Source organism: Durio zibethinus, chromosome 18 (assembly GCF_047325235.1).
Source record: "Durio zibethinus cultivar Kanyao isolate XHJ-2024 chromosome 18, ASM4732523v1, whole genome shotgun sequence".
In the NCBI taxonomy this organism is placed as follows: domain Eukaryota; kingdom Viridiplantae; phylum Streptophyta; class Magnoliopsida; order Malvales; family Malvaceae; genus Durio; species Durio zibethinus.
The window spans coordinates 13745532-13764360 of NC_143179.1; the positions used below are offsets into that span (position 1 = coordinate 13745532).

The window sequence follows — 18829 nt, forward strand, 5'->3', positions numbered from 1 at the left end:
ATTTCATTAGTTAAAATATTAAAAAAAATTTAGATTTTCTCCAATATTATGACAAATTTTTTAAAAAATTCTCTCATATCAAAGTATTAAAAAATCTATTTGTTCTTTTAAAAAGATTCCATTGTCATGCTAATTTAATATTTTATGCTTTAAAGAGACTTCATTATTAGATTAATTAATATTTTATAAAAAAAATTTATTTATTTTTATTTTTATTATTATTTTATGGATATTTATTTTTTACTAAGTAATTTATTAAAAAGGTAAAATTTTTATTGAAATATTTCAAAAATCTTTCCAACTCTTTTGGTAACAATTTTGTTTTAATTTCATCATTGGAATAATTTTCATTATTTAAAAAAATTTATAAAATTTACATGATACATATAAATAAAAATAATTATAAAAAATTATAAATTTATTTTTCTAACCTATATTTTTAGTTTTTTCATATTTTCAAATAATTAAAATACACTCTTAATATAAAATTTTAAATTATTTATATAAATAAATAAATAAACAAAGAAATAAGAAAATCAATAAATAACAAAAAAATAAAACTAAAAAGTAAATGAAAAATCAAAGACAAAAAGATAACGAAAAAAAAGAGTTGGCGACTTTTAATATATGACAAAAGCAATTCTATCCTTAAATATAAGCATTAACTCTAAATCAAAGACAAAAAGTATTCTTCAAATCATTTTTTAAGATAAGATTGACGTGGCTATATAAATTTAAATTATAAGTAAGGGATAGTTTTAATTGTTTGTACAAACTGACAAAATTAATTAAAGATAAAGAATTTCATCAACATTTATACGGTTTTTTTTTTATAAAGACATTTATATGTTTCACATGAGAGTTTGTAATAACATTTTGTGGGTGTAATCTGTGTGGCGAAAAGGACAACTTAGAAGAAGTATTTTAGGAAAATTTATGAAATTTTTTATTAAAAATAATCTAATAAAAATGTTAATAAATGATTTAAATCAATGGATTTATAGAATTTAATAAGAAAATCAATAATATGTAAAAAAAAATATTAAAAATATTATTTATGATTTAAATTTGATTAATATTTATTCAATAGTAAAAATTTTATTTCTAAGAAATATATCATATTTTTTAAAAAAATTTTTGCATTTAATCTTTGTAATAATACTTTTTAATTTATAGATTTGAATTTTTTATTTAAATTTTGATTTAATTATTTTTAATGAGAAATTTTACAAACTTCATTATAAAAATAAGGTAGAAGAGGATGACGTCTTCCTTTTCCTAAACAAAGACAGGGAGCTTTAGTAATAAAGAGGGCTTAAAGTGAGAACAAATGTGTGTGTTATAGCTTGAGCTATTGATATCATTTTTTTATAGGCTCATAATAATAATTAAGAGTGCTGGGATTGATAATAAACTAATTTGTGAAGAGATATATTGTCCTATATAGCTGGCAATTTTTGTTGTTTTTTAACAGTAGAATAAAGCTGGCAAATTCAGTTTCATAACCGGAGGGTCTGAATTTAAGTGGGGAAGAAGCATATGAAGCTAGAAAAAGGGCTTTGCGGGGATGGTTCCTGGTATAGTTCTGGCCTTCTGGGTCTTTTATGCTAGAACTTAGCGTGTTGACTATAGCAGATATCAGGACCATGTCCGATCAAAAATAATAATTACAAAAGTACATGAGAGGATCCAACAAGGGCCAAGCATGAGGCAGACAAGGGCCATGACCCCAAAAAATTTTCACCTCGCTTATGCTACAGAATCCGGATCCACCCAAATTTTTTTTTGGCCTTCTCGCCCTTTTGAAATTATTATTTGGCTTCCCTGTACCCATTTTCTGCCTTTGCCTTTGGGATCCAGGTTACTAGGCCAAGGAGATCACAAGGACAAGCTGCCCATGCCAACTTTAAGCCAATGAAAAATTGCTGAAGACAGGAGAGACGCGTTATGATTGGGACTGCGTGCACTTGGTGACTTGACGATAATAAATTATATGCTTTTCCAACCAAAGATGCACGATTAACTTGCTTATTATAAGCTCCTTTTAAGACCTCTTGAATTATGAGAATATTTCATAAGATCATTTGCGATATGTTCATATAAGAATTTGATTTAGTAAATTTTAACTTGTATTTATTACATATCATATTTTAAAAATAATTATATAAATTAATTAAATAAAATTTTGAGTTCCATAAAAAGATAATTCTAGCAACTGAAATATGATTTTAAAGATATGAAAAATTAGATGCTTGGTCATCTTTGATTTCTTCATTTTTCTACCACAAACGTACTTACTTACCCCTTAATTAATTTCGACGCATATGCATTACGAAGGAAGCTGCACGGAATGAGAGTTTGGTTGGACAGAATTTCATCGCGTGTATGTATTAAATAATCTCAAAGTGTAAGCCTACCCCCAACATGCATGTCCTCTGTCTGCAGTTTTTCACGTAGCTCAAAGTTGTCAGCTTTCTATGACCTGCTTGCCTTGGCGTTCCCACTTCCCATCTCTCACATTTTTTAATTGGTTTTACCTCTTGTATCTGGCAGGTCAACTCGGATAGAGCATGAATGGCCACACATAAAAGTCGACAGTAGCAATCTCAATTCCCTGTTATCCCCCTGAATCATTTTCTGGATATATATGTTCCTGCTTCATTCAATTTTTATTTACATCATATAAAATATTAATAATTTAAATATTTTATTATATTTTATATAAAAATTATATATTTTAATTTATATCGATAAAAAAATATAAAATATATATTTTTTATTTTTATTAAATTTATATATAATTTTTATTAAAATTTAAAATCATATAATTTTCACATTTTTTTATTATTTTTGAATCGTTTCATGTCATATTTTCAGCTTCCCTGTTCTAAAACCCCGTCCTGTCTGGAAACAAAGACTATTTTGGACGCAAATTTTTTTAAATATATATATTTTTTAAAATATTGATTATAATAAAAAAAGAAATTAAAAATGGGTAAAAAAATAAAATTAAAAAAATTTAATTAAATTTTTAAAATTTTTTAAAAAGGTGGGCCCTATCAATTAAAAAAAGAAAAACGAAATCGGTTAAAAAATTTGGATCTCACCCCTTAAAAAACATAAAAATAAAAAAAAAATCTAGGTCCCATATTTGTTTAAAAAGGTTATAAAAAAATCTGTTAAAAAAAAGATCCCACACCTTGAAAAAAAGAACGTAGGCCTCACACTATTTTGAAAATAAATTAAAAAAAATGTGAGGCCCACCAAAAAATTAAAAAATTAATGATTCTCATGCTGCAAACTAAAAGTCCGACACGTGACCCCTTTTATCGCAAATTTACAACATTTATCTATCAGATGGTACAAATAAACATCTCACAAAAAAATTTCGTGAATATGTCATTGTTTACTCTGATTAAGGTATAAACGAATCGAATCGTGAGAAGTTTGAGTTTGAGTTTAATTCATAATTTAAGATTTAATATTTAGTTTGAATTAGATCGAGTTTTATTTTTTAAGTTCGAATTCGATTCGTGATTAAATTCGAGCTACTCAAACTCGCTCGATTAATATGTAAAAATAAACTCAATTCGTATATTTGACAAGAGTTTAATTATTCATGCTTAAATTTGAACTCGAACTCAGATTGAAAATATTTTATTAATTAAAATAATAAAAATATATTTAAATATAAAAACTCGATTAAACTCGTAAGTTGCTCGATAAAACTCGTGAGCTACTCGAGTGAGATATAAGAATACTCGAATTCGACTCGATCGATAAGTTGAGCTACTCGAACTCGAGTTCGACTCGACAATAATCGAATCAAATTCGAGTTTTTTTCGAATCGAACCCGAGTAACTTGCGAGTACTAATGTATCATTTACACCCTAACTCTGACAACAAGTATTTAATTTAAAATCAATTAATAATAAATAAAAAATTAAATTTAAATATAAAATCACATAAAATATTATTATTTTTTATAATTATTAAATATTTAATTTAAAATCAATTGACATAAATTAAGATATTCAATTTGAATATAAAATTATAAAAAATTATATATTTAATTAATATAAAATAACATCATTTTAACATACTCTCATTACATATAGATATAGTAAAAAATAGAAATTCATTACATGATAAACTTGAAAGAGATAACAAGTAAGAGTAAGAGAACATAACATCAAAACAAAACTTAAGTTTTAATATTATGTTAAGTATCTAATCTAAAATTTATTGACATCAGATAAATAGACTCAACATAAATATAAAATTATAAAAAATTAAATATTTAACATACGTCAGGATAATGAAAATTTAACAATAACATTCACGCAAGAACTCAGAAAATGAAATGGATCCATTTCCTTTATTTATACCAACCATTCTATGCATCTTTCTTTGTTTGGCGCACCTACAGCAACCAGTCATGGCTGAGTTTTGCGTTCATGTCCAAACTCTACGCAAACACTCATTTCCCTGTCTTCTCCGCCTGCCTTTCAATTTCAAGGTATTAATTATTTCTGTCTCATTTCTTACTCTTTCTCATGTTCCATTATCATTATCTGCCATACTTTGTTTCTTAATCTATCTGTATGTTCTCATTGTTTGATTTCTTTCTTTCTTATTCTTTTTTTAATTATTTTTCTTTAACGAATCGTACAAGACTTCATGTCCTGAAACCTGAGGGATTAGAAAGAAAGTGGTGGTGGTTGAAGTGCTTCTTTGACATCTAATAACCACGAAATGCATAGGGAGAGATTCTTCGTCTGTTGAATCAGTAGCTTCTACAAATCATTACCAAATGGAAGAATCTTCAAATGGAAGACTAATGGAGATCCTGAAAGTACAAGCACATGATGAAGAGAAGGAAGTTGTCTTGGAAAATTCTACAACATCAAAACCAGACGTTGAATTTATGAGAGACATTACTGCTAATGGGAACTCAGTGTCCGTTAATGAAACTCCTGATGTAGAGGATTTCAGCTCAAGCAGAAGCAGGTTCGACGAAGAGGCAGAAACTGTGAAAAGGAGTTCTCAGGTGGAGAATTCAGAGAATATTGAAGAGGAGAAAGTAATTTCTGATTCAGTTGTTGAGGCAGTTGAACTTGAACCTGAGGTTTCGTTAACTGAAGAGTTAAGTCAAGACATCAAACCATCAGTTAAGAAATCATCAGATTCTGATGTTGCTGAAATAGATGGCAAAGAAAAAGAAGAGAACATTTCACCATCTTTGGACGAGACTTTTGCGGATTCTTCAATATTAACAGATTTGTTAGTAAATGGTTTGAAGGAAGAAACTGAGCAGCTGTTCTCTTCTGAGACCACTGGGGATTCTGCAATCTTAACAGAAGTGGAATCAAAGCGACTTGATGAGGAAACAACTCCGCCAGGTTTGGATGAGACTAATGGCTCCATGGTTGCAGCAGATGTCGTGTCCAGGGGGATTGAAGAAACAACTATTTCTTGTTTGGCTGAGAATGGTGGAGTTCCTGAAGCTGCAGTAGCCCAAGGAATCACGGAAACCAAAATTGCAGCTTCAGACAATAATGCTGGGGTTTCATCAAGTTTCCCTGATTTTGCATCTAAGAAAAATGTTGAAGATTCATTGCAGGCAGCAAATGTTCCTATCGTTGAGACCAGAGATACTGGTGAACTAGTAAACAAGCCTGAGATCCGTGAAAGCACGGGAAATGAGGTCAATAACTTTAACCCAATATCTCCTGATCATTTGTATGAAGGAAAACAATATTACTCTTTTATGTTTCTTTTTTTTTTTTCCTAAATAGTTCAAGACATAAGTTTGATTTTCCAGGTTTCCAGCCTTAAATTTGTTTTAACTGAAATTTGCTTCTCTCGTGAATTTTTTTGACAGCCTATCATATCCCTGAGTCATCGTTCCCAGCAACCAACTTCTTGGAAGAGTTGCTGTGGACTTTTTGAAGTTCTGTGGCGCTCAGACAGATAAAACTCAAGGTGAGGAAAGCTATTATAAAGCTTTATTTTTTAGCATCCATGAAAATTTCCGTTTCCTTAGAATTTGTTGACTTGCTCAACCCTGAGTATAGGAAGATAAGGTAGTTATGTGAGGATGATTTGCAGTTTTGAGCAACCCCTTTCCCCTCCCAGTTCTAAAACTAAGTGGAGTGATACTGAGACTTGGAACTATGGTCAACGGGTTCTCATCTGATCTACCACAAAGGTCCAAAAGGTCATCTCTTGGAACTCACTATTGCTGGGAACAAACTAGCAACAAGATTACAACTCACCATGCAAGATATACTATAAATGAAGGTGTCTATGACTAGAAGAAGTTTATGGTTCCCTTCAGCCGATTACGGAATGAAAACTACTAATGGAGTTATGATTAATTTTTTTTGTAGTTTTATTGATGCTGTGTGAGGGGTAAGTTCTCAAAACTGTGCCACTGCCACTACTACCTTTTAGGTACTTGGCATGAAACTGCATATATTAGTCCTTTAGCAGCACTTGCTTGCTTCCTCGTACTCCAATAACTGCTGACTGTACTTTCATATTTGGAGAAGAAGAGGCGATTTGACACAAATTTAGCAATCAAGGCTTCTTATGGAGTCTAGATGTGACTGTAAGCTTCAATGATCAACCAAATCTGCAGATTGGTGTGAATGCTGATGGAGGCTACATGTTTTTTATTTAGGAAACTGTTTTGAGTAAATTGTAGTTTTGGTTTTTGTGAGAAAGAAAGCAACTGACCCTTGCTAACAGAGAGAAGGCTTGATGCTCTTGATAGACATGGGAATATTTTTAATTTCAATTAGGGAAGTCTTATCAAGCTCTTTTGCTAGATAAATTCTTCCAATAACTGGAGTAAAGGCCATAAAATATCTATAAATTTGCAGTGTCTTTCCTATTGATGGAACAGTATTCTGGTGTTTCATTAATCACACTAGTGGTCTAACCTGCAAGTAACAGGTTGGATCTCTATGTTCGGGCAACATAGTAACTTGAGTGTAAAAATCCATGCATTGTTTGAGTCTATGCAACTTTCCAACTTTCACTTTTCTAGGAGCCGAATAAACTCAAAATCATTTATAATAATCCAAGCACTCTGCATCAACTCATGTTTTTTTTTGGTTGCAGAGACAGTATTACTGGAAAAAAGTTATGCGGAATTACAAGTTCTTGGTGGAGTTTAGAGGCTGTTATGATGTTTTTTCAGCATTTTTCTGCAAAATAATCATTAAGAAGAAATGTCTAGGTCCCCAAGTGAAGCTTGTTGAGAATGTATTAGAACTTGGATGTTGGATCTGCCGTTTGTGGAGTGTTTCATCAGTTGGCCTTATAGTTACACTGTTTGTATTGTCTACGATACTTACATACTAATTTATGTGAAGACATGATTTCATTTCCTATTGGTAAGTTGGGTTTCCTCCTCAACTCACGAAAGTTTAATGGCAAGAATGATGTTAGATTACATGAATAGCAGCAGCAGTTTCAGTTAGTACTTTGAGAAAAAAATAGTATGGTTAAACTTGGAGATGCCTAAAGTATGGTTGAACCATAACTTAAATCGGTTACTTCATGCAACAGCTTCAGTTGATACTTTGAGAAAAAACTGTATAAGCACCTAAAAATACATGCAAGGCCCATTGTACAAAATCAGTCTTCTACTAGGAAATGAGACAAAGAAGTGCAACGTAAAAAGCAATTATATATAATTGTCATGTATCCATTTTCATAGTTACGTCAATTTGTTTATTTTCCTTATACAGAACTCTGTTTCATTAGCGAGTTCAGCACCCCACAAACAGCTCCAGGGAGGGAAGCAACTGAGCCATTCTATCAGCAGCGAAGTACATTATGAAAGAGGAGAACAAAAAAGTGGCAAAAAAATCGTTGGAAACGCAGAATAACATCATTTTGCCCATCGTGAAAAAAAGAAAAGAAAAACTAGACTCAACTCTAAGTAACCCACGTACTTGGTAAAAAAACGTAGGTCACTCATGGAGCTCGTGAGACTAACAGCTCCATTAACAAGTGAGCGAGGCAGATTTCCTTTTAGACCATTTTTCAGTGCAATGCAAAAGCTAAAATCCAAGCGAGTCAATGCTTGTCGCTTTTTCTTGCAACAGGAAAAGGACTTACTTTGCAGTTAGAGGTGACAATTGAACTAGTTCAAGTGGTTTAAGTTGCTTTTGACTTCAGATTATTTTGAATTTGAGTTCATTTTGAGTTTGAATCCTTTTGAAATTAGATAATTTAGAATGTTTCAAATTGCATTTTTTTTTCAAGGTGTCTTTGGATTAAAGTTCAAGTTTGTGATTTTGAGTTACTTGAAATTTGGTTTGAATTCGGATCACCACTACTTGCAGTATCTAAATAAAGGGGATGTTTATTGACCAAACCATGAAGTGTGTGTTTCAAACAAATATCGCCAATGTCTACTATTCAACAGACTTAAAAAATATGATCAATCAGAAAGCACGACAATGTAGCTGGAGAGTAAAAAAACTGCAGTAATTTGCAAATTAAGCAAATCAGCTGACAGAATATTAAGAAATTGAAGGTATGGACTATTATCATATCTAAGGCAGATGGCCCTTGGCAAAAAAGCATGATCAAAATAATAGAGCAATGGTCTACAAATCACTATTCAGATAAATAAGCACAATTTCACATTGCAACAATCACAACTGAACAAACCAAAAATCGACAAAGATTATAATCTTCAATAAGCAAAAGTAAACCTTTCAAGGATGGAAATTTGAGTTACCACAAAATCAAAACGACAATGATAAAAGAAAAAGAATAACAATAGAAATTAATTGCATCAAAATAAACTATGGAAATTCCTTAAAAAATTAGATGGAACAATTGTGTTGGCAATTAAAATTGTTAGCAAACCAACATGCATCATACCAGGGCCAAAATTATACTAGTAGAACTGAGATTCATAGGCACAAGATTGAAAACCCAAGCAAAATTATTCCGGCTATCAAAATTGAACCCATATTGATAACGGTAAGAAAGTCCTAACCTCTGACTATCCCTCTCCGCATTAATCTTCCACCAGAAATCATCACTCACGACGGCTTCCTACGGCAAAGATACATCACTGCAGCCGCAACAACAATAGTCCCAGCCATTCCTGCTACCACAACCGGCAAATTCAACCCCTTCAACGCTTTCTCTTCACAACCGAAATTCTCAACAATCTCCCTGGCCTTTCCATTAATAGCTTGACTTTTCCACTCCTCCACCGCCTCCTTCAATTCCAGTATGTTCAACTCCAACTCCATCGCCTTCTCCTCGAATTCTCTTTTTTCTTCCTTATTTCGCTGTAATTCAGCCGTCGTTCTAGCCACCTCTGCTTCCAACTCCTCAACTTTCTTACTGTACTCATCGATCTTTTCCCTCATTTCCTCTTCGATTCTAACTTTCTTACTCCTTTCCTCCGTTTCCCTCACTTCTAAAACCCCTAATTTCCTCTCCAGTTCCCTCTCTTTTTTCTCACTCTCGACTTTCTCTTTCTTCAAGTCATCGATTTCCTTGTCCAGTCTCTCAATCACCGACCCTTTCTCTTCCAATCCACTCTTCAATTGAACCACCTCCTTATTCGCTTCATCTACTTCACTCATCGAACTTATCAGATCATGTTGAAGCCTCGAAACCTCGGTTTCAAGCTCAGCCGATCTCGCGGCGATCGATTCTAGAAACCTCTCATCCTCCTCCCACTGATCCATTTCTAGTCTCATTTCTTCTTCCTTGTTTCGCAGTTGATCGATTTGTAGGGTTAGTTTCTTGATCTTTTCCTTCACTTCTTTATTCTCGTTGCTCAGTTCCAGATTCTCGCGCTCAAGCGCTTCTATTTTGCTAGACAATTCGGTTAATTTGGCTTCATCAGCGTCGTAGAAGTTCTCCGCCGTCTGATTCTCCAATTCACCATTGATGATCGTCAAATCCGCCATTTCCTTGAATCTCAGTTTGGCCACCAAGAAAGCCAGAGAGAAAAAAAGTTAGGACTTAGGAACTGATGCTGGATAAAGTCATGATTTACAAAAAGTTAAATAGATTGGGCCATAGGCCTTGGAGTCCAGTAGAGTCTGTAAGTCCAGTCCAATAGTGTTATTCCAGCAGCGTCCATTTTTTGTTATTTTCCCTTCTTTTTTTTTTTTGTTTGCTGGCAGTCTGCTTTAGAATTGGATGCAAAATATCGAGATTCTTGGAAGGAAGCTTTACAAGGAGAAAAACTTCTAATTGTTACGATCATGCTCTGAGAATTTAGTGAAAACCTTTTTTGCTCTCTTTTCTTCTTCTTTGTGATTTTCAATTTTTTTTTCTCTCAATTTCATCGTTGACGATTTAAGCTTCATTATTTTGATATTAGAGCCTCGCTCGTGGCAAGAATGGTAGAAGGAATCAATACCAGGCTTCAAAGGAAAGTTAAACAAATGCAGACTGATATGCAACAGATGAAAAAAATCATGGAAACAAAGTTTGACCATGTTCAGTCAGAAATAGCTGGAATGAAGGAAAATTTTCAGAAGCTTCTCAATCAATCGAATATCCAAGAGGAGAATTGATCTACTGGCAAACAAGTCTCGTCTTCTTCAATGGCTCCAAAGTCTTCACCGGCAAAATCCTCGGTGTTTGTAACAGCTCCCTACCCTGAATCTTATAAATCTCTTAAGCTTGAATGTCCTAAGTTCAATGGAGAGGTGGTTTATGAAGTTGGAACAGTATTTTGAAGGAGAAAAGGTTCCAGAAAGTTCCAGAGTCAGAGTAGCGATGCCAAGTCTTAAAGGGAAAACATTAATATGGCATCAACACTATGCTTGTGTGCAAAGAGGTCTAGATAAGTTGAGCTGGGGTGCCTACATTGCTAAAATGTAGCACAGGTTTGTGTTGAGAATTTAAAGACCCTGTGGCTGAATTGGTTGAGCTAAAACAGATAGGTAATGTTGAATAGTACGATGACAAGCCATTGGGATCCTTAATTTGCTACAATTATCTTATTGTTATGCTTTAAGCATTTTTGTTAGTAATCTCAAACTTGAAATTGCCCAATCCCTTAGACTATTAAAACCAAAAACCCTTAACCAGGCCCTTCACTTGACTTAGTAAATCGAGTCCGTTATTCACCTTATGACCAAACGACCTATATCAACCTTCAAACCAACAACTTACAAATAACCAACTTTATGTTAAAGACCAGCAACCTCCCATTTCTACTCCTATCACCAAAAGCACCTCCCAACCCTAACCTATTACCTGCTTTAAACACTAAACCTATTTATCCCACCATTAAATCCAATATTAGTACAAATCAAGTGAAAAAAAAAAAAAAAAAAAGACCTACTAGCAGAAAACTTTCACCTGCAGAAATGGAAGATAAGAAAAAAAAAAAAAAAGGCTTGTGTTATTGGTGTGGCGACAAGTACTCTCCTGAGCATAGATGCACCAAATTCCAATTGTATCAAATGCTAATAGAAGGCTGTAAAGAGGATGAACCTGAAGCAGAGGTGTCCATTGATAATCAGTATAATGTTCATACTGAGATATTACCTACAGATGAAGCTGAGAACCTATCACCAGTAATCATTATTATGTAGCCATGATTGATTCGGGTAGTAGACATAACTTTGTCGATGTAGTGGGTCTCTTTGTATGACATGGGAATAAAGTGTCAACAATTGCTATAGCTGGTGGGGCTAGTTTGTTTACAACTAGATTCTATAAAAACATTTAGTGGGCGTTTGAATCACCGAATCTTTCAAAATAAAAAGTGCCTTAAGTAAAAAGTAATTTTGAAGGAGAATATGTAATTTTTGAATTTTGTTAATTTAAGGGATGTAAAATTTTTGTATTTGGTTCAAAAGAATGTAAGTTATCAAATAAAGTCTTTTGTTATATTATTTTTTATAACACGTGAATAACAAATGGCATCCATCATATTGATATATGAATATCACGTGATACATGAATAACACATTATCTTCGTTGAAATTAAATAATTCTAAAAAATAATTTTTTATATTTTTAACAAATATAATTTTACAATTCTAATTACTATCCTGACGTTATTATCCCTAAGCAGAGAAAACACATAAATTTGACCTCCTTGGATAGGAAAGGAGTAACAAACCCTTTTTTTTGAGGTTTTCAAGGTAAAGCCTCCAAAACAAATTTTATGTGTAATAATATTATGTCAATATATTTTATATTTTATAAGTAATAATGTTAAATAAATATTTTTATTTTTTATTTTTTTATTTTTTCAAAAAATGTTATGTTTTTTATCTTAGAAAAGTTTTTTCAACAGAAATTACGTTTTTATCTTTAAAATGTCATTTTTGTTCAACAAAGATTACGTTTTTACCTTACAAACATTGTCTTTATTGGATTTTGAAAACTATTTTTTTTTCATGTTTTTAGCGAACATTGTATTTTCTATCTTAAAAATACTGTTTTTATTAAATTTTGGAAAAAATATTTTTTTACAGGTTTAGCAAAGACTTTGTTTTATCTTAGAAATATCGTATTTCTAATAAAAACTGCATTTATATCTTAGAAACTTGTCTTTATTAATTTTAAAAAATATTTTTTCATGTTTATAACAAATATTGTGTTTTTATCTTATAAATATCATCTTTTAAATGAAAATGATTATTTTTATTTTAAAATAATCATTTTTGTTAAATTCTAAAAAATAACTTTTTTCATATTTTTAACAAATACCACGTTTTTATTTTTAAAACGTCATCTTTGTTGAATTATGAAAAATAATTCTTTTATCTTTTCAACAAAATCGTGTTTTTAATCATAGTTTTTTTTAGGATTTCAATAGTATTATGTTAAAAACATGATTTTTGTTTAAAATATATTAAGAAAAATATTATTTTTATAATATTTTATAAAAAATTATTACTTGTCTAAGGTAAATAATATTGTTTATATAATCTGAAAATGCAATTAAGTAAGAGCAAATAGAAAAAAAAATTCAACTTCCCTCCAAAATCTTAAAAAATCTTAGGGATAAAAAATTTTTTTATTCCCTTTACTTTCCCACTTTTTAACATCATTGGCAATCTTAAAAATCCAGTAATCACATTTTCGTAAACCTAATCAAGGAATTAATTTACAAAATGTAAGATTTCGAGAGGAAAAATTACTTTCCCCCTTGAACAAATACCTCATCGGTGGACAGTAAGAGATGTTAAATTCTATACTGATTTCATGAAACATGTTTCTAGAATTTGATGCAAAATATCAAGATTCTTGGATGAAGCTATATAAGAAGAAAAATGCTGATTGTAACAATCATGCAATGAGAATTTAGTGAAAACCTCTTCTCTCTTTTTTCTTCTTCATTCTGATTGTTTACTTTTTTTTTTCTCTTTATTCCATCATTGAAAGCTTTATCATTTTCATATCAAAGCCTCGCTTTTGGTAAGAATGGCAAAAGGAATCACTACCAAGCTTCAGAGGGAGGTTAACCAGATGTAAATAGATATGTAGCAGATGAACAAAACCATAGAAATAAAGTTTGAGCACTTTCAATAAGAAATAGCTAGGATGAAGGCAGAATTTCAAAAGCTTCTCAATTGATTAAATATTCAAGAGGAGAACCAATCTATTGGCAAACAAGTTTTATCTTCTTCAATGGCTACGAAGTCATCACCTGTAGAATCCTTAGTGTCTGTAATAGCTTCCTACCCTAAATTCAATAATCCCTTAAGCTCGAATGTCTTAAGTTCAATGGCAAGGACTTTCAAATGGTGGTTTATGAAGTTGGAACAGTATTGTAAAGGGGGAAAAAGTTCCAAAAAGTTTTAGAGTCAAAGTAACCATGCTGAGTCTAAAAGAAAAATAAAAGGGAAAGCATTACAATGGCATCAACACTATGCTTGCATGCAAAGAGGTTTGGATAAGTTGAGTTAGGGTGCCTACATTGATGAAATGCAAGATAGGTTTTTTTTTGGAGAATCTAAGGACCATATGGCTGAGTTGGTTGAGCTAAAATAAACAAGTAGTGTTGCACAGTATCATGGTGAGTTCGTTGGGATCTTTAATTTGTTACAACTATACAATAGTCATGCTTTAAACATTTTTGTAGTAATCTCAAACTTGAAATTGCTCAATCCCTTAGACTATTTAAACCAAAAACCCTTTACCAAACCCTTCATTTAGCTCAGTAAATCGAGTCCATTATTCACCTTATGACCAAACTATTGAGAAATTAACACGCATACGCAACACTCACACATAAAATAGTAATCTCAAATCAAGAATAAGAACACACAAATATATTTGTTTCGATCAACTCAAAATGACTTACTCCAAACCCAATCCACTAATAAATAAATCTTTACAATTATGAGACTTTTAGAATAAGAAAAGTCTCTAAAAAGTCCTTACTCAAAACTTAACTCAAAACCTAATTGCACCTTTTAATAGCCTACTCATCTAACTATTCTCTTAGTGTCTAACTATTTAGAACTACCAAACCAAAACCAAAACATCTTATTTATAAAGGTGAAACCCCTTATACCTTTACTAAACTCTTGCTATGGGATACAAGACAAACTCAAAACTCTTATAACTTTCAATGTGAGATTATGAAATTTAAGGCAAGTCCCAACAAATCCTCCCTTGACTTGAATCTCTAAACACTTCAACAATATCTGTAAAGCTAACATGCTTACTTTTTTTCTTTTCTTTCATCATAGGGATCCCAACACTTCTCATTCTCATCCAACTTCACAAAACAACTCCTACATTGCAAACATGAACTGTAGCAGTAAAATCTAAAACTCAACCTTTATCACCTTTCAAAATCTGAGTCTCATCTATACAAATCGTCAAAATGACATTATATCACCAAATACAACAACAACAGTATCACTCTTTTTTTCATCTGATTTTTTCTCATTATTTATCTTTTTGAAAGCAGTTGTATCCCTTCTCAACTTTTTACAGTGCACTTGAATATGTCCATTTTCATCATAATAATAACATTTTATGTCACTGTAATCTCTGTCTCTTAATTTGAATCTCTTTCTTGATTCATCAATCTTCTTTTGAGTCCTCTCTCGATCACAACCCTCTACAGCTAGTGTACTTTCCCCAGGTGATAAGTTATATGCTCCCATAAACCTTTCATTCTTATGTAACAAGACAGTCACATCATCCAACTTCAAAGTAAACCTACCTACCAACAAAGTCTGAACTAAAGGCTTATAAGATTTGGACAAAAATGACAGTAAAATTAAACATTCTCTTCATTTTTTAACTCATTAATAAAAATCATCAGCAATTGACAAACCAATCTATTAAACTCATTCAAGTGATTATGAAGACTCATACTTTCTTTCATCTTCAGAGAATACAGATTTATCTTCAAACATAATCTATTAGTCAATAACTTCGAAGCATAAATACCTTCAAGCTTATCTCATAAACTCTTCGAAATATTCTCAGTCAACACATTATACTTTATCTCTAGGGCTAGGGCTAGGGCCAATCAATAGTACTAACAGCTTTCTGCTTAATTCTATTCTAATTATTGTCAAACATTCCCTTAGACTTACTACTCTCTAATGCTTAATCCAACTTTTGTTGTACTAACAGATCTTGAATCGTACTTTATCATAACATAAAATTACTCTTTTCATCAAATAATGAAATTTCAAACTTAGGCATAGGCATACTAGACATATCTTTTTCAGACATCTTGAATACTGCTTCACGATCTCTTAGGCTCACGAACCTTAAACCTTGAACCTCGCTCTGATACCACTTGTTACAAATCACCACAGCTTTGATGTCACTTGTTGGAAATCACCACAGCTCTAATACCACTAATTAGAAAATTAACACGCACACGTAATACCTAAACATAAAATAGCAAGCTCAAATCAAGAATAAGAACACACAAATATATTTGTTTCAATCTAACTCAAAATGGCCTACTCCTAACCCAATCCACTAACAAATAAATCTTTACAACTGTGAGACTTTTAGAATGAGAAAAGTCTCAAAAAACTCCTTACTCAAAAGTTAATCTAAAACCCAATTACACCTTTTTAATAGCCTACTCACCTAGCTATTCTCTTAGTGTCTAACTACTTGAAACTACCAAACCAAAATCAAAACATCTTATTTATAAGGGTGAAACCCCTTATACCTTTACTAAACCCCCGATATGGGATACAAGATAAACTCAAAACTCTTATAACTTTCGATGTAGGATTATGAGATTTAAGGTAAATCCTAACATAAACAACCTATATCAACCTTTAAACTAAACAACTTACTCATAGATAACCAACACTATGTTAAATACTAGCAACCTCTGCCCTTACTCCTGACACCAAAAGTAACTCACATCCTTAACCTATTACCTATTCTAAACACTAAACATTTTTATCCCACCGTTAAACCCAATATTAATCCAAATCAAGTCAAAACAAGTAGACCTACTATTAGAAAACTTTTAACTGCTAAAATGAAAGATAGGAGAAAGAAAGGTTTAAGTTATTATTGTGGCGACAAGTACTTTTCTAAGCATAAATACACTAAATCCCAATTGTATCAAATACTAATAGAAAGTTGTGAAGAGGATTAACCTAAAGTATAGGTTTCTGCTAATAATCAGTATAATGTTCATATTGAGACATTACATATAAATAAAGTTAAGAACTTATCACCAGTAATATCATTACATGCCATGTGGGGTACAAATGGTTATCAGACTATGAGAGTGAATTTTTAATTAATAAGCATTATTATGTAGCTTTATTGATTTGGGTAGTCACTATAGGGGTTTTAGTTTTTAGTGATATATTTTTTTTATCGTTTAGCGACGTTTATTAATGCCATTATAAGGTTACGACGTTTGCGAAAAAATACCTCAACATCAATGGCGTTTATATTTGAAACATCACCATTTTAACGACGTTTATATATTTGAGATGCTGCTACTTTAGAGGCATTTGAATCTGAAAATAGCTCAATATTAATGGCGTTTGTATTTTTTAATCGCTGCTATTTCAGTGGTATTTTTATGAGAAAAACATTGTTGTATTGACGATGTTTGTAACAAAAAACATCGCTACTTTAAAGACATTTGAATATGAAAATGCCTCATTATTTACGATGTTTGTATCTTTTAGGCGCCGTTAATTCAATGGCATTGTTATGAGAAAAATGCTGTTGTGAACACATTTCTATAAAAAATGCCACCTACCTAAAGGCGTTTGCTTAAAAGAGCGCCACTACTTATAGTGGCATTTTATGCTACAAACGCCACTAAATTATTCATTTAGCGACATTGGCCAATGCAAACACCGCCATTACGTAAAAATATTTTTTTTTAATTTCTTATAATAAATTTTATTTTCAGTAAAGAGCCTAAATTCAGAAACTGAAATTAATATTAACTTTATTCACGTTTAAATATACATTTAATTAATACAAAGTTTAATAATTAGTATAATAACATTCAAATATTGTAAATACATTAACCAAATAAAAAATTAAAATGTATGAAATGGATGACTACATACATTTTGCTGGCTGCCAATTAATGAAGAAAATTTTTCACCTTGATCACTAGCGTGCTCAACAACCTACTGAATAATACCATAAAAATTTTAACACTTCATTGTATGTTTATTTTTTATTTAAAAATTTTAATATTTACTAAATATAATACCTGAGTTGATGGAGCACCAAGATCATTTCCCGAAAATTGTTGTTGCACCAAATTCATAAAATGATCGTATCGATCATGCAACTACTGAAATTTTGCACGCTCTAGCTCTATTCTAGCATATTCTTCTTCAATTTTGGCACGCTCATGTTCTCTTTCTACTTTCATTTACCGAAAATGTCGTTGCATAGTTTGTAACTCCCATTTCAATATTGAAATATCTCGCAAAGACTGACTTGCTAATAGTGTAAATTATAAAGAGTTATGTCCATGGTAGGTAGATGATGTTGGACCCAATCCAAGGCCTCGGATCCGTCCATGCCTTTCTTTTTCAGCAACTTCTATGAATATCCGATTTTTCATTTCTTGCATGTTGAGAAAACATTCAGATGCTACTTCAATTTTAGCAACCATTTTCTCTCTCGCTTTCTCCTGTGAATTTGTCATACAACTATTAAGTTTAATGATTAATTGATTATATGTTAAAAAGAGTTAATATTTATTTTATGTTAAAATAGATGATACAAATGATCACAATTTCTTATGTTTCGACATTCATGTAAGATCCGTCTTTTTTGTGTGTTATGCGAAAAAGTTTCACACGTCTAATTGTACCGCCCATCTCATTCTCTTATATAAAAACATATGTTATTTGATAGGATATATATCAACCGTAACTTATTTATGCATATCAATCATGTCAATCAAGTATTAAAATTTTGAATCATTTTAATCTCTTTTATTTATATTTTGACCCTATAACAACACAATAGTTTTAAACATACACAAAAAATAAAAGCATTTTAGGCTTTCACACATATCGATCATGGAAATCAAATTCAATTATTTTTTCTCAGTTTAATATGAAGGATTGAAGCCATTCAATATGTTGAAAGGCATCCAAAATTTATTTGTATATTTGTTTTTTATATACAAAAATATTCTTAAACAGACATAACTGACAACTTTTTCTCTTATATCAACCATAGAAACCAAGTTCAATCAATTAAACAAGCTTAATATCAAGTATTAAACCTATCAAAATTGTTAAAATACAACAATAACAAAACCAGATAATAAAGGCATAAATATATGTAAACAGTAACTTTTTATACATATCATCTATGT

General features: G+C 31.3%; 2 protein-coding genes across 4 annotated transcripts; one reads left to right on the forward strand and one right to left on the reverse strand.

The window, feature by feature from the left end:
- Positions 1 to 4299: 4299 nt before the first annotated feature.
- On the forward strand, positions 4300 to 8138 carry LOC111299678 (uncharacterized). Of its 3 annotated transcripts, XM_022895021.2 has the most exons (4): positions 4300 to 4519; positions 4676 to 5707; positions 5885 to 5985; positions 7129 to 8138. In XM_022895021.2, the coding sequence occupies exons 2-3, from the start codon at positions 4814 to 4816 to the stop codon at positions 5975 to 5977; spliced, it is 987 nt and encodes a 328-aa protein (XP_022750756.2). In that variant the 5' UTR covers positions 4300 to 4519; positions 4676 to 4813; the 3' UTR covers positions 5978 to 5985; positions 7129 to 8138. The 3 variants fall into 3 exon arrangements, with proteins under 3 accessions (XP_022750756.2, XP_089603784.1, XP_089603785.1); XM_089747658.1 differs by having other exon boundaries at positions 4300 to 5707; XM_089747659.1 differs by lacking the exon at positions 7129 to 8138 and having other exon boundaries at positions 5885 to 7121.
- A 559-nt stretch (positions 8139 to 8697) lies between these two features.
- LOC111299679 (peroxisomal and mitochondrial division factor 2-like) lies at positions 8698 to 11314 on the reverse strand. Its single transcript, XM_089747660.1, has one exon. It carries the CDS (start codon positions 9954 to 9956, stop codon positions 9072 to 9074), a length of 885 nt encoding a protein of 294 aa, XP_089603786.1. The 5' UTR covers positions 9957 to 11314; the 3' UTR covers positions 8698 to 9071.
- Positions 11315 to 18829: the final 7515 nt, after the last annotated feature.

Coding starts and splice junctions, on each gene's coding strand:
- LOC111299678 (XM_089747658.1), top strand. CDS start 4,814: ATGGAAGAATCTTCAAATGGAAGACTAATGGAGATCCTGAAAGTACAA. Junction 5,708..5,884: donor GTGAAAGCACGGGAAATGAG/GTCAATAACTTT, acceptor TTTTTTTGACAG/CCTATCATATCCCTGAGTCA.
- LOC111299679 (XM_089747660.1), bottom strand. CDS start 9,956: ATGGCGGATTTGACGATCATCAATGGTGAATTGGAGAATCAGACGGCG.